Source organism: Phasianus colchicus, chromosome 4, assembly GCF_987193195.1.
Source record: "Phasianus colchicus chromosome 4, bPhaCol1.hap1.1, whole genome shotgun sequence".
Lineage (NCBI taxonomy): Eukaryota > Metazoa > Chordata > Aves > Galliformes > Phasianidae > Phasianus > Phasianus colchicus.
Window position 1 is genome coordinate 27464789 of NC_143439.1, and position 14697 is coordinate 27479485.

At 38.0% G+C, this 14697-nt stretch overlaps 1 protein-coding gene across 6 annotated transcripts in view; it reads right to left on the bottom strand.

Annotated features, from left to right (window-relative positions):
* Positions 1–14697, bottom strand: part of MAPK10 (mitogen-activated protein kinase 10) — a 110553-nt gene that overhangs the window by 79680 nt on the left and 16176 nt on the right. For all 6 annotated transcript variants that reach the window (XM_090138983.1, XM_090138981.1, XM_090138982.1 and 3 more), the window contains one exon: positions 13101–13220. Coding sequence is in view for 2 of the 6 variants with exons in the window: in XM_090138981.1 (XP_089995107.1) it covers positions 13101–13122 (22 nt within the window). In the remaining 4 variants the exon portion in view is untranslated. The remainder of the gene's footprint in view (positions 1–13100; positions 13221–14697) is intronic.

Consider the following 14697-nt stretch of genomic DNA (forward strand, 5'->3'; position numbering starts at 1 on the left):
CTGCCCTGCAATTTGATTTTTATGTATTCGAGCATCATGCAGTAACATGCATAATGCTGTACTTCATGTTAAGCACCGGGATACTATGACTAGGGCACTGTTCAACTGCTTAAAGTTTAGATTTTAAGGATGGTTCAGTCATTTAAAATTAGGTACACACACACTCATCTTGTTAAGCTGAGCTGTCCCTTCAGCCCTGGAGGTAGCACTGGGTTCAGAAACACTACTGATGGTAACAGGGAAGCAAACAGAATAGAACACTGTAAATGACTTAAATAGTTGGCAGATGCTACTATTTCTCAAATCAAAACTGAAAAATTAAGGACTAACAATGTTGGTGAATATCCCTAATTTAGAATTTCTTCAGTTCCAATTCCCACTGGGGGATTAACTTGCTTCCCTTGCTTTCAGGTTCACATATTGGTCCTGTTAGAGACTCACTAGAGATCTCTCTGTTCTGCTAATAGCACAGACAGGGTAGCAACGTGGTTATATCCATCCCAATTAAGAAAACTCTTCCTTATCATTCTGTTCACTCCCAAAACAATGATGTGAGAGCGCTATTTTAATCACAGAATCATAGAACCATAGAATCGCTTGACTTGGAAGGGACCCTTAAAGGCCACCTAGTCCAATACCCATACAATGAACAGAGACACCTACAGCTACATCAGGTGCTCAGAGTCCCATCCAGCTTGACCTTGAGTGTCTCCAGGGATGGGCCTTCCATTACCTCTCTGGGTGACTTCTGCCATTGCTTTACTGTTTGTATTGTGAAAAAACTTCTTCATAATGTCCAGTGTAAATCTTCCCTTCCTTAGTCTAAAACCATTTCCCCCTGTCCTATTACAAAAGACCCTGCTAGAGAGTCTGTCCTCTTCTTTCTTATAGCCTCTCAAAGTTTTTCTCCTTCCACTGCAGTCAGATACCAACACTACCACCACTGTCAGATACTAGGAAGCTTGAACACAAATTCCATTATAGAATCATAGAATCACCAAGGTTGGAAAAGACCTACAAGATCATCCAGTCCAACCATCCACCTATCACCAATAGTTCTCACTAAACCATGTCCCTCAGCACAACGTCTGAACATTCCTTGATCACCTCCAGATAGGGTCAAATACTGCTCAGATATGGTAAGCAGTGAAAATTCCAACAGTCACAAAGGTTAAATACTCATTAAAAAGAGTCAAGCTGCAATGACCTGAAATACTTCAAACTCAGGCTGGGCAGCTTATCAGAAGCTGGTTCCAAGTGTCAGATCTCAGCCAGGATTCAGAATGTCTTGTCCTGTCCTGCAGGTGAGCTGAAAAAGTCAAATATTATCCTGAGGATTTTGCCAGCAAAGGATCCTGGACTGCATTCACGATCGCCCACTACAGGGTAGTATAAATCATAACATAATGCCCTGTCAAAAACTACAGTCCATGGTGGAGAAGTGTCCAGGAGCACCCCAGGCAGTTGCTGTCACCCCAGAGCAATGTACTGACCCTCAGTTCTGTGCACCCAGACATAAAATGGCAGCAATAATACTGATTTTTCAGGATTGATACGAAGCTTAGTAAAGCTGGTTTAAGTGCTTTGTTATGCTTGAGCAAAAAAGGAAATAATTATAATTTTAAATGAAGATTAATTATAAAACTGTTAACATAAGCATATTAAAAAAATGAATGGCGAGGCAGCAATTTAAGTCTCTTTCTTGCAAGATAATTTCACATGCATCTTGCTATCGCTAATCCCCACTTTTCTAAATCCAGTGCTTGTTTCCCTGCACTAAAGCTAAGAAGAGGCAGTGTGCCATCACTGAAATGCTGATTGAAAAATTAGCCTCCATGCAGAACTGTTCTATTAGCTATATGCTAGACATCTGACTGTCACAGCTTCCAGCCTGGAAAATAGAGCAGTGCACCAAATCACCAAGCTGACATTTGTAGCAAGTCTCTCTTGCAATTTTGTACAAGAATCCTATACAGTGCGCTCTTCCCTTAATCTGGTAATGATATAAAATCCTTTCCTAAGCGCACTGCTTGGATGAAAACTTAGGACTAAAAAGCATATAATGGTACAGACTCTGTAACAAAGGAATTAAGCAAAATAACCTGATTATGTTTGATGTAGCAAATTATCAAAGCAGGTATTGATTCAGTTCCTAGTCCCTAAATCTTCTGTAAATATGTTCTATGAGCTCACATCCCATCACTTACGCAATGTATGCAAATAAAGACAGAACTCCGGGCTCATCTTCAAATAGCAAATAAAAGGAAAAATCAGCCAACCCACCTCACTGCACCCTCCAGTCTATTTGTATTACAGAGTTTCCTCAGAAAAGTTAAATCACCATAAAATCTGTTTAAATCCTCTAAGAGGATAAATATTTCAGGCTAAAACAATGCATCTTCACAAAAGCTCTCCTGCACTTGTACAACTTCCCTCCCAGAATTTGGGAAAGTAGTGGTGGTTTTAAGAAATCAAGTCAAATGAACAAACATTCAAAACATTTGTCTTTGTTCTCTAGCATCTTCCCGTTCTCTCATCCTGTTTTCAGTACAATGTGCTACAGCAGATTTCACTACCAAACACAGCACTTGGCAAACAAACAAATGCACATGGATTTATTGCACACAAAGACAAATCATTAAATGTCTTAATTATAGGACTCCTAACACCTTCCCCTTTTCCCCCCAAAAAAACAAACAAAAAAACAAAACAAGAAAACAGACAAAAACACCTGGAATCAGAAGTATAGAAAGTCAACTGATTGCATTACATTCTGCTTGGATAACAAGCCTAACAAACCAAAGCATAGAGGTAGTGGTGAATATGCATGCAGCTAAGGAATTAAACTATACAATTCTACAGCATATAGAATAGCACAGAATAGCACACATGCTCATAAAAGGCCCAGATCTGCATCCTAAGTGAGGAGGCCCTGAATTCTGCTGATTTGTTGTGCTTCACATCTCACAAGACAAAGTTGCAGAAAACACCAACATAGCTTGTTTTTTTTTTTTTTCTTTAAATGAGTAATTCTGTACTGTATACAGTACAGAGATGTCATTAGTAGAAAGCTGAAGTTTAACATGAAAAAAAATAAAGGACTCAGTGCCACATAAGGAGCATAATACTAAAGACACGCCATTATCTGACAGCAAGCACTTGAAATTTAATGGTAGTATTGGCTATTTTTTATAAGCATTTGGGAGCTCACCTTAACTGAAAGAAAATGCTTGCATCACATACTATGGAGCAACATTCAACAGCAACTCATATAATACCAATAGCAGAGCTGCAATGAAAATCTTGATCGTCCTGATTGCTTCCTAAACTAACAGCTTAGATCCTATATACCTCTTTTTACTATAGGAATAAAGATTCTAGACAGAAACAGCACATTGTTTTACTGTGGTATTATCACTATTGAATACAGCATAATGGCTTATAACTCTCTTGATACCATTTTTTAATGCTCATACGTGGTAATAAAGACCAAAGTTTCACTAATGCACATTCAGGAAATCTATTGGGAGTTACACCAGTGCTACTTACATAAGTATAAATGCATTTTATTTATTTTAACAGTTATAAATTCACTGAAGTTACTATGAACAATATGAGGTTGACTTATAACCAACATGAAAAACCTCTCCATGTGCTGAGACATTATCAACATTACAAAGCATTCATATGCCATGAGTGAAATGTTCTATCAGAAAGATAAATCTAACATAATGGTGCCATTAACTACGGTTATTAATTCTGCCTTCATTTTGCTACATTTATGCCATGTCAGTTAGTAATCTTCCCATATGCTCATCCTTTGGAGCAGTGATTCAGAGTCTTTCCAAAATGTAGTTCAGTGCTACAGCACAAAGGTCCGAAAAGACAGATGCATTCACTTCAATGGGCAAATAGTAGGCATTTATTGCACTTTCTCTCTGAGGCAGATCTTAACCCCAAGATGAAACTGTTCATTAGAACATAAGGATTGAAAGAAAATAAATTTCAAGTGTTTGGAGCAAGTGTCCATATGGAAGAAAAAAACAGCCAAAGAAATTTTGCAATAATGAAAAGTAGGTTGGTTTTTCATTGGCTGTTTTCAATTACTAGAAAAAGATATGGCATCCAGTGAACAAAGTAGAACAAGTGCTGATTCCTGGACTAGGCAGTGGCAGAAGTATTTTGAGCATCATTATGATGACGCTTTGCAATGAACCGAAGACTTAACTGATTAAATAAAGGAGCTTTTTAGGTAAGAAAGCACAATATTGCTAATCCTGGTGACTGATACTAAAAAAAGCTTCCTCTTCTTCACTCTTACAATGAGTTCTGGAATGAAGCCAAAACAGTTCTGCTGACACCTGCAGAAAGCGGGAGAGGAACAAAGGAAAGGAAAGCAGCAGAGGCCAGACTTCTTCCCCCCACGCACTCTTCATGTGATGCAAGATACATAAGGGGAGAAACATTCATAGCTGCCATCATGTACAGAAGCACAAGGTAACCACTTCCAGCATTTTAGATTCACCAAGATCTAAGGCAATAACTCTTACCATCACCATGCAAAAGAGGCTGCTCAGTACAACAGATAAAGGATCTGACAGTAAAAATCCTTCTAAATGATGATTTAGAACAATATACTCAGAACCTCCCTATATTTCACTACTAACACAGTTCTTTTGAAATGACATCTGTTTTAATACAAGTGTTTTCAAATTGTGAAATTGCAGAAAGTCTGCAAAGCTATTAATCTGGAGCAGCAAGTAATGATGGTGGTTGGTCAGAAGGAGCTCATGTGATAAGATCAGCAGAAGACAGAAGTGTACTGTGTAACCCTGCAGCATTAGTCACAAAAGGCCTAACAGCCTCCTGGTGAGGGGGAATACACATGCAACTGTAGGTTAAGTTGCTCTACAAGGACAGCCATCACGAAGTAGTATTTATCATGCTTTAGGAGTTGAGCCTTGTTTGGTACACAGTTAATTTCCTTAGCTCTTTTTCATATATAAGCACCTGCTAAGTAAACTGATTTATGCTTAAAGATGACAAAAATGAGTTTTCTGAGCACCAAGAAGTTTCTCTGCAGCGTAGTCAGGTATGAGGTTGGAGCTTAAGCTGTGATTTGAATGATCAGCACTTACAATTCAAGTAGAGCTTTGTTGGTGGCAGTCAAATTCTGACATAAGATTGTGAGTTTATTACTTCCCCCCTACACTTCTTCACTATAAAATAAATAAATATTGGGGTCACATCATAGAATGAAAGTTGGAAAAGACCACTAAGATAATCTAGTCCAACTGTCAATTGTTTGATTTAGAGAGTGCTGAGTCTCTAGCAAATAATTTTAACTACAATGTTGTCATTTTATTAACTGCTACTATTGCCTTCACTTTGTTAATGCAGGAGCTGGGGTCACCGGTGTACCACACTCTCTCCTGCCCTAAGTCAACATTGCTTCTTTGGACACACCCAACAGATCTAGTCCAGAACAGCTCAAAGTCTGCTCTGAGGTGTTCTGATCTCTTACAAGTTGCATAATAGAGAATTCACATAAATTAAGGAGCCAGTCAAAAAGCACTCTTACTGTGAGGGAAAAACATATAGCAGTTGCTCAAGGACTCGCAATTCAAGTGCATTTGGTATACCTCTACCCCCAATCTTGGATATCATGGCTCAGCTAGGATTTTCAAGGTTACTCAAGCCTAACTTAATTATGATTTTCTTTGTGATTTCCTCTAGTTATTCCAACTTCTAATCTATGAAGTAGAGAGCCCAATCCTGTTCCATCCCTGGAAGTGTTCAAGGCCAGGTTTGATGAGGCCTTGGGCAGCCTGGCGCCTAGTCTAGTATTAAAGGCTGGCAGCACTGCCTTGGCAGGGGGGGTTGGAGCTTGATGCTCCTTGAGACCCCTTCCAACCCAAGCCATTCTATGATTCTATTATTTAAAAATCCCAAAAGCTGTAGCACTCACCAGCTAAGGCAACACTACCAGTGACAAAACCACAGGACAGAATGGAAGATGTTCCTTACTACTGAAAAAAGTATTTGGAGGAAAGGAAGGAGCAAAGAGGAATCCATGGCTTTACTTGCATTTTATTAAAAACACCAGAATCTATTTGTGTCAAAAATCACACACGTTTATAATAGCATTTAAAATTTGAGTAGCACTTCAATTTTTTCTTTCATTCATTGACATAAAGTAGCAATAAGAGTGGTCTGGCAGCTTAGGAGCTACAAGAAAGGACCTCACCACTCATTTACCATCAGCACAAAGGACACATCCAGGCTGTCTGTGCTCGTACCATTTTCATGGTCCCACCAAGGTTCCACTGCCAGTTAACTGGTTTAACTACCTGGTGTACAGATCACTGTTGTCAGGCCAATGAACTCTCAAATTCACCAGTCACATCCATACTAAGATTCGGGTGATTTTTTTTCCCCAATATGTCTGTTCACACATTGCCAGGAGTATTAAACTAAATAGAATGCAAATGACAGCTACTGTAAAACAACATAGTCTCAATGAAATCAATAGAATTATACTGACGATTGGAGCCTATACCTTGTCTCAGCTAATAGTGGCCGTGTAAAAAATTCCAGAACCAAGGTGGCATCTATGCCTGTATTTTTTCAGAATATAAAAAAGAATTGCACTGTAAGTTTCTTAGATTAAGGAGCACACAACATCTTGAAAACATGGGGTTTATTATTTATAGATTACTGCAATTTGTACAGACAGGTATTCTTGCCAAACTCTTCTCTTATGAAAGACATCTGCCATATTCCCTTATGCAGCTTGATAATAAAATTAATTTTAAGCGCAGCAGCAAATTAAGCTTTCATGATGCCATAAAAGTGTCCATCAACACACAGATGACTGAAATCTAACAAAATTTATGCAGATGCATAAGTAGGATTATGATACATAATTACCCCATGCAGATCTATTTCAGGAACAGCTCCAAATTTTTTTCTTTCTTGTGAATTTTTTCTTTGTTTCAGGAGGAATAGCATTAAAAGTTTCACTTGTTTTATATTTGAGCTCTTATTTAAAGATGTGAGCCATTCTTCAAACACTGTTTTCTGTGGTGGGCTGTCTGCAGGGTGTTTGAGCTAGGCATAGGGTAAGGAAGTTAAATGGCAGACATCTTCAACAGAAGGAATCGTGATCAGAAAAGGACTTCTAAAAGAACAGGGACAAGAGCACTTATTCATATAACATCTAGCTCAATATGTCATCTGGTTCTGATGTGCAACCAACAAAAATCTTCATGCCCATGCTATGAAACACATGGAAATAAATTCCTCCCTGATCTCTGTCATGCTCTCTTTACTTCAATGCTAGCAGCTTACAATGGAAGAAAATCCTGCCATCCCTCCTCCTCCCATGCCTATTACTGCAGTGCTGGCGGGTCGGAGCAAGAAGTATCTATGGTACTGCTCAGCCCACTCCATCCCACACACAAATCTGAAGAAGTAACCCTGGTAAGTACAGCCCAACTCGAGCTGCATTTTCTTCCAGAAACAAACAGAAAGGAAGTGGATTAGGAAGTCTCTGTATCATACACTGCATTGATTTATACAAACTAACCTGGGATAGCAGCCATGTAAACACAAAACTGTATACAGGGTAAATTACTCCATAGGCTGCTGTACAAACAGAGGCTTTAGCGATGACTTCTTAACCACTCAGAACCAGAACTCCTCTCCTCGAGGTGCTTCACAGCCCCACAGTGCTTTCAAAGCCCCTGCAGTCTTACAATGGGTTTGCACACACAAAATATTTTTATTCCTGGGATAGGAGCAGTAGCTGCACCTAATGTCAACTACAAGTCATCATTAGTTCTGCAAGTAGAACTTTTTATTCATATTAAATATCTAGAAAAGAGATCATAGAGCAGGAAGGAGGAAGTGTTGAAGATGGCAATAGATAATACGTAAAAGATGACCAAATATCTATCTAAAGAAGCCAAAAAAATACCAAGACACAATCAGATTCCTAGAATATCAGAGAGCTCAACAAGGAACGCTCTAATGATTACTCATCTTGTTCTTGCTTTTCATCACCAAATATTTAGTTAATGGCCACTGAAGGCAGTAACCTGGGCTTTTCAAGTTACAGACAGGCTGAACGATTCCAATTCTTAAAAAAAAAAAAAAACAACAACCAAAGCTACCCAGTAGCTCAAGCACATCCATTTAATAATTATTTCTCATGGCAGATTAGTTGTTCTAATAAATTTCACTAGCACCTCAGAGCATAATACGAATATAAAAGTTGTGGTACCATCCCTGCAATGGTTCTCTTCTCACCAGCCTGCCACCATACAGAGGTCTGCATCCAACACAAGAATACTGCAGAGCCTGAGGATCAACCTGTGGATCTACAGGGAGTTGGGAAAAATCCCAAAAAACTCAGCTCTCTGGCGAGTCCTCCATTGGGCATACCTGCCAGACCTTTCACTTGCTCCTGTTAGCAGACTGAGACATGAGAAGGTCATTTTTGTAACAACAGCACACAAACAGGTGCAGAATCCACAAAACACATTAACAAGTGTGGAAGAGGAAATAGGGAAAGCATTTCCTTACATGGCTACAGAATACTTCCTACCACTTCATATATTACAGGTTAATATGCCATGACCATACACACAGCTGAGTTCACTGATGCCTTGGTCTCCTTCCTACCTCTTTGCTGGCACTGTTCTCTGTGCTCTGATTCAGCATTTTCATTTATTCCTCTGCATGCTATTTAAATTATCTTTATACAACATGTACAGATGACACTGAAAAACTATTCCAAGATTCAGAGGACATTTGTTTGACACTGTTCCCATATTCTGCAGCAATACTGCTGGATGTTTTCCATAAGGTTCAGAGGAGAGCCTGCCAAACATTGAATTCACCTTCCAGGTGGCACAGAGGTAATGTTTCCATCAGCAACTCAACAGATACAGCAGAGATACCAACACTTCACCTGAGACATGCACAGGTCACACCTGGCACAGGGAAGTATAAGGGTCATTAAGTTTACTCCTTTACACTTAGCACAGACTGACATATGGCAAGATAAAAGCATTTGGTCATCAGTATTGCAGAGTGAAACTAAAAACCTGGAGAACCCCTAAAGACAAGACATCTGTGTTTTAACATCCATGTCTCAACAAGCATTGAGAAAAATGATGGATGTGCACTTTGGTCAGATATCATCTTTATTATTAAACAACATCAAACCCAAAAGTCAAAATTTGTCATACGCTCCCAAAAATCTTGTGATACCACAAAGGAATACCCTTCAAGGAACTGTTGGAATGATTTGAAGCCTCAAACTGTAAGATACTCAATTTTCTATTTTTATTTATTTATTTTTTAAAAAAGGAATAAGGATAAAAAGCCTACTTTTTATTAAAAGGAAGCTCACAGTTTCTCATATGTATGTGTTACTGAGCCTAGGGCGTTAAAAAGCCCAAATACTGCAAGAGTTCAGAAAACTGAATTTCAGTATCACTTGATTAAAATATGAATTTTACCAACTGCAAAGAATATCAAATGACGAACCAAGGATGGAGGGAGAAGGGATATGCACCAGAGTGAGAAGTAACAGCAAAAAAAAGAATTCTGGCTTCAAAAGGGAATTAAAACATCCTGCACAACAACATCCAGATAAAGTTTGTCTCATTTGTCGTCATATACAGCAGTTTTTATATACACAAGCTTTTCCTGCAAAGGAAGACAGGGAAGTAAACCACCAGCTTCTCCAGAAATTGTGCTCTGAGCTCCTCTGACAAAAGTCTGCTGTAACTACCAAAGTCACTTACTGTTTACACTGGCTAGATGAAGTTCAGAAATGGACTTTGTGTTCCACATTTGAACTGAAGAATAAGGGAGAAATGAGATTTTGTACACAAAACGTAGCGTTGGTTACATGATGCTAGGGCAAGACTTTCTAAAGATTAAAAGGTACTTAATTATTTAAGAACTTAAAAAACCAAAATTACTATATCTCAGGTACTTTGCTCATCTGCATGGATTTATCAAGTCTGGCCTCCCTTTCACACAATTTCCAGCAAAATGAACTCATCTCCCACCAGCCCTAGCACTTATTTTCATATTATGCAAAATACCCCACAGTTTTTTCACTACTTTATTTAATGAATATTAATAAATAGTTTTGTACTCCAAATGCTACTCTTCCTGACCATTTTAAAAATGTTTCTTTTTTGTCTTCCATATGGGCACAGTTCACTGAACAGTATAGGATAAGATTCTGTTTTTTTCCTTTGGAAGTTAAAAGCAAAGTTTCTGACTTCACATACAACTTCCACTGTTATAAAATCTTTGTTTTCATAAACATGTTTGTAATGAAGGAATGTTTGGATGAAGAATGAACGAATTTACATGTGTATATGAACAACATTAACTGAAGAGATCCTGAACAGAAAGTATAAATATTATTATATCAAAGCTGAAGATTACAAGTTGTCCTGACTTCATGTAAGTTTTACAGGACTGTATCTACATCTGATCACAACTCATAATAACGGGCATTATATTCCTAAAGAGACTCAGACTTTCTTTCCTGTGGAGCTGTATATTCAGAGCAAGACCACGCATTCCTCAATTTCTCTCTTAAATATGCTCAATAGTTCTGACTCTCAATAAGATGTCATCTGGAAGGAAGTTTTCTCAAGTAAATCTCCACTTCCAGCATCTAAGGAAAAAGATACCATCAAACTCCTGATCACAGTTTCTGAAAACCTGCTGTTTGTGTTGATCACCCATCTTCATAGAATCACTGAGGTTGGAAAAGACCACTAAGATCACTAAGTCCAACCCCCAATCCACCCCCACCATGCCCACTGACCACATCCTCAGAGCCACATCTCTACAGTTCTTGAACACCTCCAGGGATGGTAATGCTACCACCTGTGCAGCCTGTTCCAATGCCTCACCATTCATTCTGAAAAGCAAACTCTCTCAGTATCCAACCCGAACTGAAAATAACTTAAAAAATAGAGATGGGAAGAACGAAGCTAGAGTAAATTACTCAGAAGAGAGCACTGAACTCGTAGAGAAAGTCAACCAAACACAACATGCATGATTTAAGTACTGTGCAACAGTATCCATAGCTACAAAACTCAGACAAAAGCATCTTGGTGACCTGAGGGACAAGTGATCAAGTCTCACAGCTTGTAGACAGAAGTATCACTGTGTTCCATGAAGATAAAATGAACACTGAGCTTTGCACCCCACTAAATGCTATAGAAGTGGGGATTACACTCAGCTTCTTCAAAAGGGATTTTCAACATATTCACCAATTTTTAGAATATTAATGGTGAGAGGATACGAACTGTCACACCTGTGTGTGCTAACATGATTAGCCCATAATGTCACAAAAGTTCCAAGCAACTTCTCCGCAATTAAATCAGATATGTTAACAAAGTCCTGTATTTGTTATATTAGAATGAAATTGCACAACACATACTTGCCATAAGTCATATTTTGCTGTTACAAGTTTATAGAAACTTATTATTTACAACTAGCAAATGACCTATGTGCTGCTAAACACAGAAATTAAAATTGAAAAAAACAGTGGTGTGGTTTTGCACTTAATTCAAAGCTCAGCCAAACCCAATCATATAAGAAGAGTTAAGTTTCACAGATGTAAGAATCAACATAGTACATCAAGATAAAGTCTGCTTTGCTAACAAGAACTGCTTTTGCACAGATTCCATAACCTTAAAATCTCTAAGAACTCAAATGCATCACAGTGGTAATACAGGGAAGTTTTCAAGTTCTAAATGAGCACCTTACACTGACTGTCCACAAGTCAGGGGAGAAGACATCCCAACTGGGATTCTTCCATGAAATATTACTCATGTCAAATACATAGTTTCCTGCCTTGGAGGCATGTTAAATTCCAACAGTGCTCAACATCTTTCAGTAGTCTCATATGCATCTCTTTTCACTACATTCTCACACATTTTACTCCAGAACAGAATCAAGTAGATAAAACCACCTAATCTTTTCATTTCTTCTTTCCAGCAGTTCTGCTAAGGATGACAATGGCACATTATCAGACCACTTACTTCATTATACTATTAGCCACATACCACTATTGCCCACCGGTCTATATGTACTGCAGGTGTTCATCTTTGCCTAATCTACAAAGAAAAACAGAATCATAGAAATTCTATCTTTTGCTGGAAAGTAGGAAAATTTTGGTGACTTGGATTTATACACTATTTTTGTAATAGCCTCAGAAATGGGATATGACCCTGACCATTGATAACAGCCAAATCACAGAAGACTTTCATGAAATCTACAGAGCAACTTGTACCTGTTTCTTTTATTTAAAACTGTTCACATTCTGTTCATGCTGATTGTGGTGACAGGAGCTAGTCAATATCTAGCTGTTATTAAGAGGAGGGGAAAAATGTATATAGGCATCTTTTGAATGGAAATTTGTTTACCCTAAAGACTTGCAGGATCTCACAACGTCTACTCTTTAATTAGATGAGACACCTAAAACCAGCTCTGCATATTCTAAAGATAAGCCACAATCATCTTAGAGAAAACATCAATGAAAACATCTTAAGTAATTTTGGTCCTAAAATTACTCTTGTAGATTTGCATATGCTTAAAGACATAGTACAAAAAAAAAAAAAAGATTTTTATCTCTATTCTCAGAATTTATTTTCTGCTGTAAGTTTCTTTACCCCAGATAGGAAAATGTCAGAAATCCTCCTATGCCTCCTCAGTCATCTCACAGACAGAAACCAAATCACCTTTCCTCTCCCTTGCTCCAAATAAAGGAAATATAAAACAATAACAATAAAAAAAATTTACATCTTAATTTTATTATTTTTGTTTTCACTCTTCACCAAAACCATATTTGCCAATACATCTGATAGCAACATTACAACACAGCATTGATATACTTGAAAAAAGGCACTTATAACAAGAAAGCATTAAGCTCAAGTGCATGAAAAATTATTGGAAGCTGAAATTTTATCCTCACACTTAAAATAGTCAGCATTCACTCTGGCACTGTTATTCTGTCAAGGAACACGATTTAATAAAATGATATATTGTCAACTCACCACAACATGCGCTATGCCTCATCTATAGGAAATGGTTTGAAGGCATCAGCTTCACACATGGGTTGCCATAGCTGATACTGGAGACTGGCTGGCTGCTGGTACAGCTTTCTAATACTAGCCCTAGACATAAAAAAAAAAGAAAAAGAAAAACATTTGGGTGTTTTAGGTAAGTTAAACACAGACAAACTAAGTTAAACCAGAGCATCAATATTTGCATGTCACAAAACGAAGAAATCTAAGATTGTTCTGATATTCCCATTCAGAGAAGTATCTACACAAGACCTTAGCTTGCTATCTTACCTGGAAAAAAGAAACGTTAAAGCCCCAAAACAACACAAAATTAAGTGCTGTTTAAATGGAAAAGAGGTGTCATGTTTATATTTCACCAAAAAATAAAAATGGAAAAACAAAGGATGGCAAATCCAACTGTTCAGGAGCTCATGCTATCCCAAGTTACAACACTGCACTACAAATCATGGAACTGTCCTTAAGTTGTTTGCTTTTGCTTTTGTTTCTATTTCATCTTTTCAGATTTTTCTGATTTTTCCTTGGAGAAAGAAACATCAGCAACCTTCACTGAAACGGTGAGATTTATACACAGGCATCTATTAATAATACCTGGGGATTACACTGAAATTTGACTTGTGATCACAAGTTGGCAACAGAAATGCTTTATGAAACGTTGATACACTGAGGCATAAGGAAAGGCCTTGGACTGCTGCTGTCTATGAAATCACGATGCTCTTAAAAAGCACCACCACAGCAAAACATCTTCAAATGATGGAGCATTTGTACTTACACACAAGCTTAAGGAACAGGGTAAGCAGCAAATGTAAGAAGCTGTGAGAGTAAACAGTAACTAAGAAGAGAAACAATTGCATACCACTCTGGTGTGAAACTACTGAACAAAACCCCAAGCATACAAATAGCGATGAGTGTTAAGCAGAATGCAACCGCATTCATCACTGATCATCACTAAACTCTGGGCAACATTTTCTTAGCATTGTTTTGCAAGGTCTTCAAATACCTCCCAAGAAAAGTGAACTGTATCTTGGAAGTCATGAATATAAACAAAAATCTGTATGTTAAAACAATTGCTTTATCAGAGAAAGACCACAACACTTTACATCCAAATCACAAACTCCCCTACTCCTTGAACTGTAATTCACAGTTCCAGGTTACCTGATCCATTGCTGCGAAATCCTGTTGAAACAGCTATTGATGGAAATCAGAATTTTGCTCTTCAGAGCCTTCTACTTTCAGTGTTTATTACAACACAAAAAATTGGCACCTGTGCTAGGAGCTGGAAGTACCCTAAATTTTCCATATCTCACTGTGATGCAAGCAAGAGCCATAGCCGTGAAGTTAGGATGGTGTTCTTAACCCTGGACCAGAAAAGAACCTTAGTGTAGGAGTACAACTGCTCTTTTTCTAAGAGAGGCTCTGATTGTCGTATTCTCCAGACTTAATCCAAAAGATAAATGAAAGTTAATGACCTTCCCTTCCCTCGACATGAAGGTGAGAACATTCTACTGCCACCAGTACACTCACATGCAAAATTAAAAATAAGTAAATCAATCACTGTTTAGTGAACAAA